Source organism: Heliangelus exortis, chromosome 2 (genome assembly GCF_036169615.1).
Source record: "Heliangelus exortis chromosome 2, bHelExo1.hap1, whole genome shotgun sequence".
NCBI lineage: Eukaryota > Metazoa > Chordata > Aves > Apodiformes > Trochilidae > Heliangelus > Heliangelus exortis.
Window position 1 is genome coordinate 80738391 of NC_092423.1, and position 19686 is coordinate 80758076.

The 19686-nt window shown below is 43.8% G+C and overlaps 1 protein-coding gene and 1 long non-coding RNA gene across 6 annotated transcripts in view; one reads left to right on the forward strand and one right to left on the reverse strand.

Annotated features, from left to right (window-relative positions):
* TENT4A (terminal nucleotidyltransferase 4A) overlaps positions 1–6145 on the reverse strand; it is a 57216-nt gene extending 51071 nt beyond the window's left edge. The window contains exon 1 of one of the 5 annotated variants that reach the window (XM_071736711.1): positions 4816–6145. In XM_071736711.1, coding sequence (XP_071592812.1) covers positions 4816–5645 — 830 coding nt within the window. In that variant the 5' untranslated portion in view covers positions 5646–6145. The remainder of the gene's footprint in view (positions 1–4815) is intronic. The other 4 variants (XM_071736708.1, XM_071736710.1, XM_071736709.1 and 1 more) reach the window with 4 other exon arrangements.
* Positions 6146–6364: 219 nt separating this feature from the next.
* On the forward strand, positions 6365–9588 carry LOC139792843 (uncharacterized). The gene is made up of 2 exons (XR_011724407.1): positions 6365–7204; positions 9382–9588. It is a non-coding gene; the product is annotated as an uncharacterized lncRNA (long non-coding RNA).
* Positions 9589–19686: the final 10098 nt, after the last annotated feature.

Sequence of the window (19686 nt, forward strand, 5' to 3'; positions counted from 1 at the left end):
AAAATACCAAGGCTTCAAGTCTGAGGCTGCACAGTTACTTAGAATAAGACAGCTCAAGAACTGCAGATGGACATCAAAATACTGCACAAGAAAGCAGAATCTGAGATAAGGTAAATACAAGCACAACAGGCATATGAGAAGATTTTCTTTTCAAAGATGCAGTGAGGGGCTCTGCACCAAATCTAGCATTGAGAATCAAGAAAGAAATTCTGTTAGAAGGTCTACTCAGACAAATAGAACATGCAAGTCCCATGTTAGTATTCATGAAATAAAATACAAGATAGCCTAAGATGTAGGAATACTGTGACACTATCACACACGCAGATCTGGTTTGCCTGAGTCCCAGAGATACACCAGAACTCAAATCTGGTGTATACAGATTTATACAGAGGTGATAAGCATCTAGAGGTAGGAAACACTTTCAACAGAAGGAATGACTGAACAGACTAGAAAACAGGCAACTGTCAAGTGATTCAGCTTTTCCCTTCCCTTTCAAGTCAGCTGCAGAGAGCATTCATGGACTGCATCATTAATTCATAGACCTGAGGCTGACAGCAATTACAACCCTAGAGACAGCCTCAGGACAAAATAAATAAATAAAATGATCTCTACATAATGCATAGCTTAGCTGAGGAACACCTTGCCACAGGATGCTGCTGATCCCAGAAGCTCCTACCTGTTCAACATGCCGTGAGACAAATTCATATATAAACTCCACAAAAAGCTTAACAATGCACTGCCTGTAGTGTAACCCAGGTAATTCAAGAATGATGGATCATTGAAATTTGAAAGATTATTCCAGGATATACCACAGGTTCATGTTGACATATTTTTCTCCCAGCGTTGGCACTGGCCTCTAATGGGCTCACCCCATGCAGCTGTTTATGTTCTTAGTGCCAATTATCTCTACCACCAAACCCAAACTGTGAAAAGCATTGTGAAGCTGATGCCAGGATTAAACTGCTTCAAACACATCCAATTTTCCTTTCACATCCCAGATGTGAGCACCTGTCATTCAAAACCCTCATGTTTTACTAGTGCAGCTCAGCCTTTCTGATCCCTAGCTCTATGCTCTCTCTGAAGTCTACTGCTACCAAAATCTTTCTTTCTTTTTCCACTATAAAGAGCTTCAATGTCTAACTGTATGCTAGGCATCCACTTTATAGGGAACTTTGGGCTTTACCCACTCTACTTTGACTACAAAAATGATATTCTGTTCTTTTGACAATTCATCAAAAAGCTACCCTTAACTCTGCTGTGTACCAGCCTCTAGGCATGAAAACAATCTGTTCAACCAGGTCCTGGTGCTCTAAAATCTCTCTCCAGATATCTACTATGACCAACAGGCAACAACTATCGCCCTCCTCCTTGCATACTACAGTATATTTTGCCCTGATTCTAAAGCCAAATTAAACAAGAATTGAGTGTACACTGCCAGCATTGGCTGTCTCCTACATTAAGACCTTCACTAAAGGTATCCACCTAACATTGCAGGTAACAGACACAGCATAGCCCAACATAGGTGGTACTAGAGACACACAACACTGTTATGTCCAGGAAAAAGTTAGAATACCATCCTAAGGCCCCTACAAGTGCTGGATGCTTCTCTGCAGACAGTGAAAACTTCAGTTTCCAAAATCTGCATTTTTACAGCTCTGTCAATACACAAGAAAATAAAAATTGCAGCAGGGGCTGATAACATGTCATACCTACGTGTTATTTTGAATTGTCCATCTCTGACAACAGCATACTAAGCAGCAAGGGTTGACAAACACAGAAATAGAGCTACAGAGGGTCTTGAATGCAATGCATTTTCAAGACCACAATGCACAAAAACCCAGTAATTCAATTTATCTTGGTCACCAACATTCAGCAATATATATATAAAAAAAAACAAAAAACAAACCAAGAGCAGAATTAAAAGCACTTCAGCATATGGTGAATAAATAAAACAATATAGAATTAATCTCTGGACTTCACTATCAGTGCACAGTTTGCTCCAGCTGCAAACTGGTAAACACTGAAGTAACACTCCTGGGGAAGCATTGTCATAACCTACCCTGATTATAAGAACTCCCTGCAGGTATCTGCTATGGTCACCAGAAAATGCTGGCCTACATTCTCCATCAGCCTAACCAAATTAAGTGGTGTTTGTGCTCTACTACAAAACTTCTATGTCATTATCAAGATGGTTAAAGGCAACAGGTATGGAGGGGGAAAAATTATTACTGTAAATTGTCAGATGCTATGCAACACTAATTAGTCCAGGCACAGCATCACTCCAAAGTGTCACAATACTTTTGATATCCACACTAATCCTCAAGCCAGTTTTTTTGTTTTTACACAGCATTATATTGTACCAAGCAGATATGCCAGGTATTTCTTCAGTAAATTCATTCAATATTTACAAGTAATCTGAAAAGTTAGTTGGAAGTATTAAGCCACATATAAAACACAACAGCATCAATAATCAAGTCCCTCCTCGTATAATTTACATCCAAAGCAGAACACAACTGAAGACTGTAAGGATCACATTTTTGACAGCCACATACACAAGTTTAACATCACTGATGATGCACTGTCAATCGACCATCACAGCTATGGAAGTGATGCTTCAGGACTGGGCTGACAGTTCCAAGTAACACCAGGCAACAAAGAATCCAGAAGAAACTTCTGTATGGCTCTGTTCCCACCCTAGCCTTTTCAGTGCATTTTTTGTTTGAAGAGCCAAATAATACAACAGTCTGCCTTCAGGAAAATGAAGTTAAACTCACCAGTTATGAGCCATTACCTTAAATCACTCCATCAGTGACAGCATTTTTGCTACGTAAATCATGTGACTACTTCATAAAAATTTTCTAGCAGAAAATTATTTTAGAATACAGGCTTATCAAAAATTCATCTAGGGTAACCAAACTCAAAAAGTTTAAGGCAGAAGCTGCTTCTCATATTTAAACCTATGGTTTCAACTTCCATGCTCTCCTTCAGCACAAGGTCCCTACTACTTTAAGGAAAATTATGACATTTGTACAGTTTTTTTATGAAACTAAATGATTTGACAAAATAATCATGAGACACTCTAGAACTATGGGATCACATATGCTCACATAGTTACACATAGTTACAGGTGTCCCACCCCTACCATCAGGTCTCACTGTACTAACAGTGGAACAAGAAGTATCATGGAACTGAAACAGTGCCACTAAAGTTTGCACAAACAATTTCCTTGTGCATGGGTTCTTTACAAATTTATACTTGAATTGAAAAGTGGCATAAGCGTTAGTAAAGGAAAGCCAACAGAAAACAAATGGGGAGAAGATGAAAGATAAGGATATGGGATTGGCATAGGTGATGCTGCCCAACAACCAGAGGACAGAACCTCCAGTGCCTGGATTCAGTTCCCGGGTCTGCCACAGGTCTGCTTGGTGACCTCAGGCAACTCCCTCATCCACCTGCCTGGAGATCTCTAACTCAGTGACACCGACTTGTTTTACATAAATAAATTATAATATTAACTTGTCGTTCTGCTGAAGAAATCAAAACTGTTTTTAAGATATTATCAGAACTTCAGACATTTATCTTACTAGTACAGGACCCAAAGCTCCTAGCATATGGCAGCTCTTAAAACATCCAAATCTGAGCTTCCCATCAAAGCAATCTTCATTTTTCCTATCAGTTTGGAATTAAAAAGCAGTAGACACAAGTCTTCACCTTCCCAGAAGAGGCTAAAAACAGTTTGCAGAAACAGAACTTCAGAAACATCTTTTAATATTCTGGATTACTTTGATGCAGTCAACAGCTGAAAACTATCACCTAAAAGAGAAAAGACACTGTTCCTGAGTTAAATCTCTTAAATTTCTCCAGCTCTGAAAGTAACTGTTACCTTTACCTATTTCTCTCTACAAATATGCAGTGCCTTAACTCCACGGGCACCCAAGGGTCGTGAATTTTAAGAGTTCCAAGAAAGTATTTTTGACGTGACATCAGAAATCTGCTATGATCGACCAATGCAGCTAGCAATATTTCCTTCAATAAAATAGCCTTAACATTAGGAAGCAAACTTGACTGAGTGAAATTTGACAGCTGAAATGCAGAAGCATGGAGCAATCCAGAACTGCTTTGTTCAAGTTTAGTGCCTTGTGCATGACGATCACACCAAAGTGAATAAATACTCAGCCTTATTAACTATCCATATGAGCAAGTTACAGCCACAGAATAGGATGTTTAACAAAAGTGTTGTCTTCAGAAAGCCAAGCTATGCTAGAGACATAAGTTTTCTGAATGTTTTAAGACCACAATGACTTTCAAAGCTTATTCCAAGCTTATAGGGCACCCCCCTCTCAACTGATGTTCCTAACACTCCCCGAAGCAATCACCCTGCTACAGCCTCAGCAGAGGCATTTAAAAACTAGCGCGAATCCTCTTTGAACTCCTCTGAACTGAAGCCTTCTGCTTTCCCCTTAAAATCCGAGTTGACCCCTAGGAGGCTGACAATATCCCCCACCCACCCATCTTTAACTAGCATAAGTGACGTTTGATAGCAGCCTGACATCTTCACCTCCCAACCTACCACCAAGCAGGGCCTAAACCCCCTGAATGTATGGGTTCCCAGTCCTTGCCACCCAGCCAGCAGACACCAAGGTGATTTACGAAAGAACCTGGTTTGGACCCCGCCATCCCCCATCATCAACCTCGCTGCCGCCAGAGCAGTTCGTGTGCTCCCAGGCCATCCACCCCCGTCCCTGGAGGACCCTCCGGCGAGGCTGCCCAGGACCCCCTTTCCCCTCGGGCTGCAGCAGGGCCCCGGTTGCTCACCCCTGCACGCCCGGGCTGTATTTCCTCGTCTTCCAGGGTGTGCCGGGACTCTGCAGAGCTGGCTGAGGCGGCTGCCGCTGCTGGTGGGGAGAGTTGTTGATGGCGACGCCACGGCTGCCGGAGAGCAGGTAATTCATCCCATAGGTGCTGGCTTTATTCTCTCGTTTCCTACGGCCCGGGTGGTACTGGTGCTGCTGGGGAGAGGCCGGCGGCGGCGGGTGCGGGCTGCGCGCCAGGTGCGGGGGCTGGTGGTGCCCGTTCACACCGTTCACTTTGTTCTCGTGGAAGTTAAAAAACTCCCCGGGTCCGACCCCGCCGCTGCCCAGCAGCCCGGGAGGAGCCACCGCCGCCGCCCGGGGGCCGCAGGAGGAAGAGGAGGAGCCGCCGCCTCCGCCGCCGCTGCACGATCCCGAGGAGGAGAAGCCGGGGCTCTCGGTGCCGGACTCCACCGACGAGCAGGAGGATGAGGAAGACACGGAAGGAGACTTCTGCAGCCGCCTCCCTCCCTCGCCGCCGCCGTTCACCGCCGCCGGGCCGGCGGTAGCAGCGGGAACCAGTCCGGTCAGCAGGGCCGGAGGGGAAGGAGAAGGCGAAGGCGGCGAGGACGAGGAGCAGCAGGCGCCGCCGCCGGGCGCTCCGAGCCGCACGCAGCTGTGGCCCCGGGGAGGGGAAGCGGCGGAGTCCAATGCCGGGGAGTTGAGGCAGAGGTAGTGCGAGAAGCTGGCGCCGCCCCGGCCCCCCACGCCCTGCGAAGTCTCCCAGATCTGCATCCACAGCGCATTCGCGGGGCCTTTCTGCTCGGGCTGGATCCAGGCCACGCGGGGATCCATCCACGCCCGCCCGCCTCCGACCCTCACGGCCCGGCCAGAGCGCCGCGCCGCCGCCCGCTCACCGCCCGCCGCCTACTCCTTCGCCTCAGCCCGCCGGGCCCGGCAGCGCCGCTAGACACGGGCCGGGAGCAGCGGCATGTGTCGCGGGAAGGAGGGAGAAAGGAAAGGAAGGAGGAAAGGAAGGAAGGAGGGAGGGAGGGAGGGCGGCCGGAGGCGGAGGGCAGAGCCGGGCGAGGCCAGGCGAGGAGAGCGCGGTTCGGGAGGAGTGGAGGCGGCAGCGCAAACTGTACCCGGCCCGGCGCTGCCCGGAGCGCTCCCCTCGCCGTTCCAATGTGGCGTCCCCCAGCCAGGACCAGAACCGGCTCTGCGCATGCCCCGCAGATTTTAAACCTTCACCGGAGACGGCCGCCCTGGCAACCGCACATGCGCCGTGGCTTCCGCCGGGGGGAGGGGCCAGGCCCGCCGAGCCCGGTGGGAAGGGGGTGGGAGAAGGACACGGGGAAGGTTTCCCTGGCATGCGCGCCGGGAGGAGGGATGGAGGGGGGACGGGGCGTCGGGCGTATTCGGAAGCGCTTGAGTGGGAGCGGGGTGGAGGGAGAAATTCGGCGGCCATCACGCATGCGTGAAGAGACCCTCCCTCAGCCCCGCAGGTGGCTGCTGGGGCGGGCTGGGGCAGGGGGAGCGGCGAGCGTGGGTCTGGCGAGCGTGGGTCTGGCGAGCGTGGGTTTGGTGAACATGGCCCCCGCTGTAGGTCTCCGGTGCGAGGGAGGCGGCAGTCGTTATCAGCTGGAGCTGCCCCCGCGGTCCGGCGGGCGGTGTTGCACCGGTACTTGCGTTGTCTCCCTCTTGCCGGTTCGTCCCCGTGGAGGGAGGTGTAGCCCTGGTGCCCACAGAAGTAAAAGGGTGAATTTTGAGGAGTGGTTGAGGTGGGAAGCGAGTGCAGGCAGATCTGCTTCCAAAGGGGTGGATGGCCGGGAGTGGTGGGGCTGAGAAGGGGTGTGCCGGCCCCCCGGATGAAGGGGGAGGCTTAGAAGTGCGTCCAGGTGGAAACATGCAGTTTGTAAGGAAGGAGAGGCTCTCCTATTTGTCCTTCTAGAACCACGAAAGCGGTGCATTTCCACTGGACACATAAGGGGTTTTGGGCTTGAATCTCAGGGGGTCAGTGCCCGTCCAGGAGGTGTCTATGATGGACGGTGTCATGTGTGGTGAACACTGGGTGCATATGGCTTTTAGAGCGGGATTAAATGCAGGTTCACAGCGTTTGTTCTGTGGTCTAAAGATCTGCTTTAGTAGCCATCCTTCCAGTCTGACGTTCATAACTGTTCTCTTTCTGACCCAGAGATCTGCCCTTTTCTTTGAGCAGCTCCAGCATGTGTGTGGCTCACTTGTCCTCTCCCTTGGATACCTGCAGAGCCTCCAGTGGTCCAGGAATCACCAGTCAGTTGGATACAGCCCTCACCTGACTGCAGAACAGCAGCAGAAGGGAAGGGTTTTAAATGCATAATGACAAATCCCAGCAGGGAATCCCAGTTACCACAGCCCTCCAATGCAGCTGTGAGGTACATCTTATGGTATTTAGTGACGTAATGACACAAAAGAAGAGATAAGGAGAGGTCCTACTCTCCGTAATCCCGCGCCACCCTTCCCCTACTCCCTTACACAAGCCCTGATGTTCATCAGTGAAACGATTTAACTTACTAATTCAGCAGAAAACTGCACTAGGAAGACAAGTAATCATTTTCAGCACTTCGTTTTGAATGAGTTTACTTTGTGAGCAGAGCTGGCACTAAGGGAGCATTGAGAGAGGGTCATAGAACAGGGCTGTCATTTGTTAGCAGAAGGCAGTTGTATTTGATGCAGCCCTATTCTCTGTATCCTTAGACTTCAGAGCAAGATAAACAGCTTTGAGGGTGACAGCCTAATGTTTAGTGTTTTAAGTAATTTAGGAACAACAAGAAATTAATTTGTTTTTGTTAAGAAACAGATCTGCAGGAATAAGAGACAAACTACATGTAAAAGTATACAGTAAACTAGCCAAAACCAAACCACATGAAAGAGCCATTAAGCTTGTCTCATATAAAAGTGTGTTCACCAGGATTTCCAGCTGATGAAACCAAAGTTACTTTCTAACTTTAGAAATTTTTTGTTAGGGTTTAATTGAATTTGAATGGAGACAAATAAACCAGTCCCTCTACACTTCTTGTTGTATAAATGCCATAAGAAATAAACCACAGAATTAGGCTGATTCCTCTTTTAACCCCGAATACTTTACATTCTTGCCTCTGTGATGGCTCAGGTTCAGCAGGGAGAGGCAAGCATCGGCAGTATTTCCGCAAGCCTGGCCAGTGTGGTATGCTGCTGGTTAAGATGATTAGTTTGTAGATCCACTTTGAAGTTCAGAGAAGACTGAGGAAGCCACAGAGATCTCAACTGTTTTAGTATCATGTTTTGACTTTCCACACAACAGATATAGATCTCATCTTCAAGCTGCAGAGTTAAAAATCTTAATAAAAAGTACTGATCGGTGTTTTGGAAAAAACCAACCAAACAAAACCAAACAAATAAACAAATTAAAAAAAAAAAAAAAACCAAACACAAGGGCCGATCTTATGGAGGCAATGCCTCACTGACATCTTTTATAAGTGAAGAGGGCCAGATTTTCCACTTGCCTAAATTATCTCTTACTTCATTTTGAGGTATAGTGGTACAGACTGCTGCCTTGTAAGAGGCATTAACTCAGAAGCAGCTTTTGAGGAGGATGCTCCCCAATCCCAGCACTGTCTTGGAAGGGGCCAGGCTGTTTCCTGAAGTAGCTACAGTCTTCCTGGAAGGGGTTGCCTCTCAGTTAAACTGTGTTCCTGTAGTCAGAACTTCTGAAGCTAAAATTGTGCTTTGCCAGTTCCTTCTATATGGTCAAGGCAGCAAATACCATGTGAGTTTAATAGTGGGCATGGGATGGAAGTTTTGGGTACAACCAACTCAGGGATCTGCATTTTAAGGACAATGAGAGGAAAGTCTCCTGTGACAAATCTCTCAAGCAATGGTTTGTTAACACGCCAGTTCACTCGTGTAACCCATGATGCTTTGGAGCTTGTCATGAGTCACTGGAACCCCTTTACAGAAAAGGAGACATTACATGTTTACTTCTTAAGTGTGTGTAACATGAAGAAATAACACCCAATGTCCTGTTGTAGCACAAGGAATAGAGAAATAACCATCTTCTAACACCATCTCTTAATCTCCTCTGTTTCTAGCATCTCAGTTGAAAAAAAAATTAAATAAAGCGTGTTTCTAATCTTGTCTCCTTAAAGTGAGAATTTCCTTTGCAAGGATTGATTTTTTTTTTTAAAAGACTGTTTGATTTTAAGTCAGTTGTCCTTTACTGAAAGAAAATACTGAAGGTAAGACTCAGAAATTTTGAAAGTCAAATATAATTTTGAACTTCAGAAAAACTTGCTTTATTTTCAAAAGAGCATCCTTCCCATTGGTGATATCTTTCCAGATATTGAGAAGACTATAACCTCAGGGGACACAATGCCTTGATTACCATGGTTGAGTTCAAATGCTTAATTCAGTTTATTAATGTCATATTGAAATACCTGATACAATGTCCTTTTATCTGCTCTTTATTTAACTTGGAAGCTACAAAAGTAATGACTAAAAATGTAGTCTCATTTCTCCTAAGGTCATTTCATTAATCTGTTAAAAAGTGGTTTAATCTGTCTGCTTGTCACAGGAAACACAACCACACCTCCCTGTTGGATGAAGATTCTATTTAGGTTTGATCCTCTGCCAAATGCATTTTTCATTTGGCAACAGTCACAGTGCTGAAGTGTTTGGTAACCTTGTAGCTGATAACTTTGATGTCCTGATGGCTGTGATTCCAAATCTGTGAATAGTTTATATGTTTTGGTAAAAAATGACAATTGAGTTGAATAGCTAAGTGGGATGTATACAGGGCAATGCTGCCCAGTGCTTGCTATTAATTTTTTTTCTAACAAGTCCCCTGAACTCATTAATGCAGGTAGAGGAAGGCAGTTTCTCATACCTTCAATATGGCTCGTTTTACACCCCAGGAAGCTGAGATGCAAATATAGCATACCTGTGTGATGCAACCTTAGTTCTGTTCTCTGAAGTTGGGAATTGCCACAGGTGTGATTCCACCAAGACGACACAGTGGCTGAGAGGTGACCAACAGGTTCTCCAGCACTTCAAACTCTCCAGCACATCTCCAGGATTTTGTCCCAAATGACCTTCATAAGACCACAGTCTAGCTGCAAGCCTCTGACACACTGCCTCCTTCATGCTATGATCTCCTTCTTTGTAGCCCATTGGACAGATGGAGAAGACACCAAGAGTAGGTTTCAGCAGTATTTCTGGTCAGTCTTTTTATCTGCTGAAGGCAGGAAGAGAAGAGAGCTGAAAAAACCCACAGTCTTGAGCTGGATGGGGGCATGACAGACAGAAAGGCTGTCCAGCCGAGGAGATTCATCTCTAAAAAATTACCTCCAGAGTGTGGTAGTCACCAGGAGCCTGTGTTGGAGTGCAGGAAAAAAGGAGACAATTTCCTTAGCTGCACTTTTGTGATTTTTTTTTTTTTCTTCCAGGACTGGAGAGCAGAGACAGAACTTTCCTCTCTCAGAAAGAGCTGATCACAATGGGGAGACAAGTGGAAAAGCAGAACAGGAGTTTCTAATTCCTACAAGGCATGATTTAGGGCACACTTGTAATCTCTCCGCTGGAAACCTGGTCTTTTATCATCACCAAAATGGCTTCTGTCTCCCATTAAGGAAGGCCTGGCACAAAAAAACCCTAAACAGGCTAAAATCATGTCATCTTTTCCTCCTTAAATCTTCCACTTTGCTCAGTCCTTCCACTCTTCATGGCTCAGCGTTCTCTTCTGATGAACACAGCGTCAGCCAAATTTAGGGTAAGGGTATATTCAGAGACAAAGTGCAGAGGCTGGAGCAGCTGTCAACCACCAGCCATCTCCTCTTCCCACTCCATCTTCCCCCACTCTCACAAGAGTTGCCAGCCTCATGTCAGAGAAGCTGAACAGATGATAAATCAAGAGCTGAACAGCTGCAGCTTCCAGCCAGGCGTGTTCATGCACATGAAAATCCTTTCCTAGCTGCCTACATAAAATAGCTGGGTGGTAAGTGGAGAAAGCGTGGGAGGCAGTTCACAAGCCACTCAATTACACTTGCAGGCAGGGTGGCACCTTGGGGCAGGCTTGTGTGTGACAGCCAGGTGTGACTCTTGCCTCACAGTGCTGGATGTGTCAACACTTCTTGCAAGAGCTCTGTCTTGGAGAACTTTCCTTGCTTTGTAGGTTGTACAGATGTGCAATACTCCAAGAGGAGCAAGATAAACGTGTCACCTTGGTATACCCATGTTCTATTTCCTTTGATATACTTGGGGCTCTGGTAGGAATTGCTTTCAAAACGCTGCTTTACTATGAGTATTTCTTCTGCCTTATTACACAGCAATTAAATACTTAACACCGATTTTTTTTACAGTGTTCCATGACATAAACCAAATAATGATTTGATTGTTCTGTTTCAAGGACAGGCTATGCAAATTTTTACATTGTTCTTGTTTTCTATTTTGTTTCTCTTCCTGATCTAGAGAAAGTTCGGAAGGAGAGAGATTATGGAAGGCATCTTTTTTAACTCAGATATTAGGAATCTCTGCTCTTAGGACTTTTCGCTTTTCTGAAGAGAGAGAATATACTGTCAGCACTAACACTTAATTGACTAGAATTAAATCCTACATACTATATTTCCTGAAAAACTTATTTGGACATGGAAATTAAGTTGTGATAACAAGAACAGAGAATAATTTTAGGTGCAGGAAATTTGTAAAAAGAAAGAGCGTAAGTTAATGTTAAATATCTATGAAACTCTTGAAAGTATTGTTCTGAGAGATCCGGAGCATTCTATGAAATCAGGTGCTGTCTTCCTGTCCTGGTTCATAAAGAACCATGTGGAGTTGCTTTTATAAGAAGAACCACTTGCCTTTGAATGACAGATTGAGGAAAGACATTAAGGACACTCTCATTAAAGTTCATGGAAGCAAATTCCTGGACCAGATCAGGATTCCTTCCTTAGTCATGTTTGCAATCTAGGAGGTCCCAGGATCATGTTTAAGTTGTCTTTTTGCAGGCTACTGTGTAGAGGACAGCTGAGGGCATACAGAACCTGCTATGTGAATCATGGCAAGGGGAAGGGATCACAATTCACAGCAAGGTTCCTCATGCTCTAAAATGGAAGGAAAATGTAGATCTGGCTATATGGCTCAACCTTCTGCTAGGGAAAGAATCTGCTAGGGAAAGAATCTGTAATTCTTTGTAAGGACAATGTTACAATAAAAATGTTTTCCTTCAGATCTGTTGAATGTAAGATTTCTGCTGAGAAAAGCAAGACACTATTTAAAAAACAGGATTAGAAAGTAGTAAGATGTATGGGACAAAAGAGACTTGATGTAAAATGTGCTGAGTGAGGATGTGTCCTGGAGCCCTCATCTGCCACGCTGACATGGCAACAGATAGGGCACCAGCTGCTTCTATACTAAACTTGGAAGAATCCTTTATGACTGAATGACTGTGGAAAGAATTAAAGTTACGTCAGGTGGTAGTCAAGACTATCATGGTGAAAGATGTAGCCCACTTTTATTAGCTCCCAAGCCAGATCAAAGCCATATTTGATCTAAAAATTTCTAGAAGGTAATTCATCTTGCATGGTCAGTTGCCTATGTAATTTTATTGGTTCATCCTGCCCACTAGTCTTTATCTATAGGTAGCACATGCACATACCTATATGCATTCGCCCTTTAAATAGAAACTGCACTCTGTTGCAATGAACCTCCCTGTCCTTAAGTGTGTCTGTGTTCTGCATCTCCACCTTCAAAGCTATTTTTTAGGCTGTTCTTGGACCACAACTAAATAACTTGGACACCTTGGAAAGAGATTTCCAGAAGAAAAATGGCTTGATGTCAGTATAAAAGTGCTGACCCAAGCCATATCCCCATTGGCCCACAGATAAGTGAGCAGAGGAGTACAGAAGATCAAAGGAGAGCAAGATTTTTTGGCAGGGTTTTTAGGTAATGTTAATGTGCAGCAGCTATAGGATAGATTAGGTAGGGACTGATAGGAAAGAATAATACAGTTTAGTAAGTCCTTTAGAATAAAAATAGGAAGAAGGACTGAAAAAGTGTAAGACAGTTAGAAAGCATGGCTGAACGTTTAATCTGATGTAGAGAAAGACCTGGACTAGGGATGAGAAAAACACAGGAGGTAGCATGGGCAGATGTGGGTGTTTGCCACAGGGGCAAGATAGCTGGCAGAGCACTGATTCATCATGAAAACCAGCCTCAGCATGAGTTCTTTCCAGTACATGAGCAGACTGTGGACAGGGATCACCTGGGACTTCTCCAGGACTTCTTCAATTTCTTAGTACCTATTTATATACATTATTATTTATATACATTATTATATACATTAGTATTTATATACATTAGTATTTATATACACATATACAGTGGAACAGGCATGCCTTTGAGATACCAAAGACTGCAGATGAACAGGACATACCTGAATATCCCAAAGCCCCTTTGTGATGGCAGTGCCTCTATGTACTGTCTGTGGGTTTGGGTGCTGAACATGATGGTCATCTCCAATGGCAGTCTCTACTCCACAGCCATGTGAACCAAGTTCAGGATTCTGTTCACAATATTAGTGTCCAATCTGAGCAAGTCTATGTCCCTGAGCTTCTGGGCTGATGGGCACTCTACAGACATGCATGTAGCATTGAAGTCACAGCATTATTTTGCTGTGGTCAGAGCACAAAAGGCATGAGGAAAGAGGAGTGAAATGTCAGTGTTGAAACAGATCAGTATTTCTGGTGATCTCAGTGATGGCTCTGCTTAGGTTGAGCTAATAGAACAGCTGTTGCCCCTGCAGGAAGGTCATGGGCTGGAGCCAGGAGAGGCTGCCATTCCTCCTGACATGTGCTAAGGTCAAGCACTCATGAAACTTCATGAAGGGGCAGTTTCATTTATTTTTTCCAATGCCTAAAAAACACTGTTGGCTCAAAGCATCCAACAGCTCCAGATTCCTTCTGTGAGGCCCCTGGGAGGCCTCACAACCCATTGATCTCTGCTGAGTTCTAATGTCCAGACAATTCACTGGTGATTCTTGTGTTTCCCAGCTGAGTGAGAGAGAGGTCTGACTGCCCTGCAGGAGTCTGCCTCTGAACAGTCTTGCCTCCAGTACTACAACTCTAACTCTAACCAGAAGCTGTTTGTTTGTCGTAGCTGCTGCCAGATGAAGCTTGCAATGGAACACTTTTTCTGGCAGAGTCTCTGGCAGAGCTCATGGTGTGGTATTGACTGATCGCATGAAGCAAGTAGATGGAGCACTTGCTCTGCTGGCAGAAAATCAAAACTTGCTCAAATGTCTGTGTGGTGGCAAGGATGCACAAAACCCCTCATTGGAAAAAAAAGTTATTTGGGACACAATATAAATACTTTTGTGATCCTAGGGCTGCCTAGAAGCACTTGAAGAGCCTCTTCTGATCACTAGGCTATAGCTAGTGAGAATTACCTCGTGATATCTATGAAGTTTATCCCAGGTGGTTCCTCATGATGTGGTGACAGATATGGTTCATGAGACCTGTTTTTGTGAATGGAAATAATCTCTTGAGCATGTACGCAGTAGGTGACAGACACTAACACAACGTAAATGTAAACATTTTTAGGACTCTGCAGAATTCTCAGAACCCTGCTAAACCATGTGGCTCAGTGTGGAGAGGTGCTGCTTCTGAGTTGCATGGTGGGAGAAAACTGCAAACCAAAATGCATCAAATGAACAACTCCTGGGCAGTTCATTTACCATGAGTTAAGAGGAATTCAGCCAGATTGGCCATGAAAACTAATCCACAGAAGTCATTCTGAGCACGAAGCCATGCTACTGCCCTTTCCAGCTACATACATTTTATCACTAACTGGTTGAAAAGTGCCTCACTGACAACTTTGTTGCAAATTTTTAAATGCTTCTGTTGGTTCCATCCTGTGTCAACAGCTTAGCTCAAAGTTGCAGGGGTCACCCTTTCTGACAGTAGTCGTCTCCTGGGATGCTGTGTCAGTGACTTGGCCAGTTCCCACACAGCACAGTCATCCTCCTCTGGCTCCTTGTTTGTATAGATTGACCCCCTCTACACCCCTAGTGAGGACTCTCTTGATCATTCTCTTCCTTAACTTACCTGTGAGAACAATACATAGTCCAGGTCTATGCCACATATTACCCAGTGGAATGTTTCAAGAGTGCCATTGCATGAATCTCTGGCAAACTCTTAGCTGTGAAGTGCAGACTGCTTCAGAGCCTCCCCTTGGGCTCTATCTGTTAGGAGTGGAGAACAAAACCTACCAGAATCTGTCTACAACTGCTGTCCCGAGGATATGGATGATCTCTCTTTTTCATCTTTTCCCCCATATTTCTTCCTGCTGTTTTCTACTTCCTACATCCTTGTGGCGAGGGGAATCTCTCTCCTGCCTTGAGTGTGATGTTTCTTGCTGACGGCAGATTACGGGGTGTAACGTGCTGCATAGTCTGGCTGCAAGGATCCTATTGCCTGGTGCTGGCCTGGAAACCATCTGCCATCACTGGCAATGGTGCTGCCATAGGACTGGGAGACATGGCAGAAGTGGTTTGTCCTTCACTGTGCTGTTTATGGGATAGACAGTTTTGCCTCAGCTTTCTGCACAGCTGCCGAGAATAATTTCTTGACATTTGTACCGCATGGTGTAATTCTTCGCTGGGCCTGATTCAAACTCCCTCCCCCATTTTCAGCTCTATCGTTTGGGCTACGTGGAACCCAGCAAAAATTACAGACAAAAGGGTTTTGTCTCACAGAAGCTACATCTGGAGGAAGAAGAAATGGTCTGTGATGTCTCAGGGCAGATCTCATCAATCACCCAGGAAAGTTTCAAATCAGAACTGCTAGAACAAAATATTTACAGTATACCTTAAGAAAGATAAAACCTTTTCTAGAATAAGTAATGCTCTGGCTGAGTGCCCAGCCTGGCTGCCAAACAGCTGGCCTTGCTGTTGGAGCAAAAAGCAGAAAAAGGAAGTACGTTTCTCTGAAGGAATCTATACAGAGGTTAAGAGAGGTGAAAGACCTTGTTCCCGCAGACCAAAATCACCTGGAGATTTCACTAATATCCACTCCAAGTGCTTGCTGAAGAGCCTGTACCAAAACTCATTTATTTAAAATGAAAGTCCATTCAAAGGCTGTAATTTAAAATGCCTGTAAAGGCATACTTCCTTAGACTGAAATATATGGTGTTATGGAAAACAGTCACTAGAAACAATGGAGCTGTGCTTTGCATTTTGTGTTTTTCCCCTACATTTTATGCTACACTCATGCATTTTAGACACATTTATTACACATATTTAAGGTGTAAATCACTAATAAATGTATGGCCAAACTCTGCTTCTGATCAGTACCATCACTTCCTTTTCTGCTCTTCCTGTAACCAGTGCTTTGCCTAAAATTCACCAGCACAAACACAAGCAAATCTATACAAGAGTCTTGGTATTATTTAAAACAAAACAAAAAAACTGAAAATCAACAAAGTAGTAAACAACAAAGTAAAAGTTTGCTTCAGTAAGCCATCTTTTCTGTGTAGGTATCTTCCAGATAGGGTCTAATATTGTCACAGTAATGGGAATAGGAATGACATAAATATAAATATATAAATATAAATATAATATTTATATTAAAATATAATATATATTAATATATAATATACATAAATATTATATTAATATATTATATATAATATAAAAATATTATATATAATATAAAAATATTATATATATTATATATAATTTTATATAAATATTAAAAATATTATATATAATATAAAATATATATTAATATATATAATATATATTAAATATAATATAAATATATATACTAATATAAAGTCATGTGAGAAACAGAGAAGTTTGCTTTTCCTAGCTGTCCACAGTCTTACTTCCTTTGCTTTCTATTGATGCTCAGAAGGTGCCTCTGCTCAGCCTGCACATGTGAGACCCAGTCTGTATTGCAGTTATTTTAACGTGAGTACTTCACTTCTGGGAAGTTGATAGAGAAGTTTCTAGAATTCCTTGTGTGAACATCAGACTGTAACTCTGTTCATGCAAATGGTTACGGAGTAGATTTTGTATTTGTGTCACCATTTCTGATTGCTAAAGGAAATGTATTTTGCTAAAAGGAAATATATCCAAGACAAAAAAAGTGTTATAAAAATTAGATTTTATTAGTCAAGAAAAGAAGGAGCAGTAGAGGTGACCAAGCAGTGACTGATTTATGAGACTCTGGTATTCAGTAGCTCTTGTGATGAGTTCATAAAATAGTTCATAAATTAACCAAATGCAGAACAATGTTATATGACTAAAACATTTAATAGTTTTGTTTGGTTGATTTTTTGTTTGTTTGTTTTTGTTTGGTTTGATTTGTGGGGACTGGGTTGTTTTGGGTTTTTTTATTTTTTTTTTTTTTTTTTTTTTTTTTTTTTTTGGTGGGTTTTGTTTTGTTTTTAAATTAAGGTGTTTAGAGAAAACCTGAGCAGAGAAGAGACTAAATATACCAGCAGCTGGGGTGGAGCTGGGGGCCTCAGGGTTTTGCATGCCTAGGTGCTATCAGCTGCAGGGAGTGAGAATCCCAGGCCACTTGCTGGATGCCCTCTATGTCTAAGCACAGTTAGTGGTGGATCCATACTGTGCCATACAGGGGATGGCATGGCCAGGTGCCAGTGACTGGGGAGACTGGGATCCAGGGACAGCTACTGGGCAGACTGGGTTCCTGAGCTCAGCTACTGGAGGGGCATTGGTTCTGTTTGTGTTTGTGGGTGTGTTGAGTGTCTGTCTATGCTGCTTTGTGTGGCCAGCAATATACATAACATATACATATACATGTGTGTTATAGATGGGTGTTTGTATGTGTGCCTACCAGGGATACAGGCTCAGCCTTGCTCCTTGTTGGACCTGGGGGCATGGAGCTGCAGGAGCCTCGCCTCTCTTGGGCTTCTGAGTTTGGCGTCCCCTAACACCTAAAAGTTACAAGTCTGTTATGCTTGTATATTTCATCATACATCTGTGGGCATTTCAGAAGCAGCTGAACCCCTTATATTTCTCACGTTTATGCTTTAACAGCTGCAGCACCCTGCCTGAAGCTTAACTTTCAGGGTAGTAGCTACAATAACTGATTATTGGCTGAAATAAGGTTGCAAGTGCTTTATGCTTGTTAGGTTCTTGCTACTTGCACCATCTGATAGGCTGTTGTTTTTATCTGCTGCAGAGGCCAAAAGCCTCTCTCCTTCCAACCCTAACAAGGAAATCTCAGTTTTCCCCTACCCTTCAACACTTCTCCTAAGGCTTCAACACTGATCAGCAAGCCATGTCAAACCTTGTTGCCTCAAAACTAAGCATTTTTAGAGAGCTGCAACTGTGTGTTTACCATGAAACATTTTGAGAATTACCCAGTTTCTTTACCTATCTCAAGGGTCTTCATGCCTATTCGCCTGGATACCTCTCTAATGCCAAATGTGTGCTGCTTCTACCACCTCTCACCCATGCACAACACAGCAAAAATGAAAGTCCCTCTGGGCAAGACAGCTCATTTCTCACATCCCTCCTACCCCCCAAAAAAATACCAAACAAACAAACAAAGAAATACAAACAAAACAAAAAAACCCAAAACAACAACAAGAACAAAAAAAAGAACAACAAAAGCAAAGTAACCACCAAAAGACTTCCAAACCCAAACAAAATTTGTAAGCTTCTGATAGGCTGAATTTTAAAAATTCCCTACATGGGTTTCCATCTTTCCTGGCCTGCTTGGCTGAGCACCAGACCTTGGTGCTGGCAAGAAACTGGTCTGGTTACCACCAAATTTATAAAGGCTGGTGCACCTTACTGAGGGCTGCTGTTTTGGGGATTGGAGGAGAAAGAGGATCAAAAGCAGGAAAGTTAGCATCCCTTGTGCTATACGTTGTGCAACAGACACAGATGACAGTCTTCAACCTCTGCTGATGACTTTTGGATGCTTGTTCGGGGGTGCATTCTTGTCTGCTTCTGTGGTCCACACCTGGGAGAAGTTCTAGCCTTGAACTAGAGGAGGGGACTGTCCCTGAAATCGAGTTAGATAATCAGTTTTTGTTTCCACTTAACACTAATGAGGCACCAAGTGCTAGGAGATAACATTATTACTTTATGAAAACTAAGGCATCGGTTGTTACTTGCAATTTATCTTTTTTTGTTTGTATCAGAAATGGCAATATTTAAAAAAAAAAATTCTCTGAGTTATACTCACAGTGCCAGGTGGGGCTCTGTTTGCAAAGGAGTTGCCTGTTTTGTCTACTTTGAATTGAAATTAAAAGCTGTTGCAATGGATATTCAACTAGTATGAAGCATTGGGAAACAAAGTACAATTATTTCTCTTTTACGGGCTCTTGCCAAGAGTCCTTTTAAAGGACTACCTTTTAAATAGAGTAATTATAGCAATTATCCATTGAGGTTTGAAATGTCTACTTCCCAAAACATTTCATGACAGCTTCTGGTTAAGAAAATTGGTTAAAGCACTTACAAAGACAAAAAGATACTTAGGTATAATTGCCACGTAATGGTTTCGGTTTGCAATTTTATAAAATAAAACTTTGTATTGTGTTTGTGTGGCAAGGTTTTGGTAGCAGGGGGAGCTTGCAGGGGTGGCTTTTGTGAGAAGATGCCAGAAGCTTCCCTCATGTCCATCAGATCCAATGCCAGCAAACACCTGCTGCTCGCCAAGGCTGAGCCCATCACTTATGGTGGTAGCAATTCTGGGGTAACATAGTTCAGAAAGGATGAAGAATGTGCAAAACAAGCAGTGGCCAGAAAGAGGAGTGAGAATCTGTGGGCAAAACAACTCTGCTGACACCAGGGTTGATGAAGGAGAGGAAAGAGGTGCTCCAGGAGCTGGAGGAGACATTCTCCTGC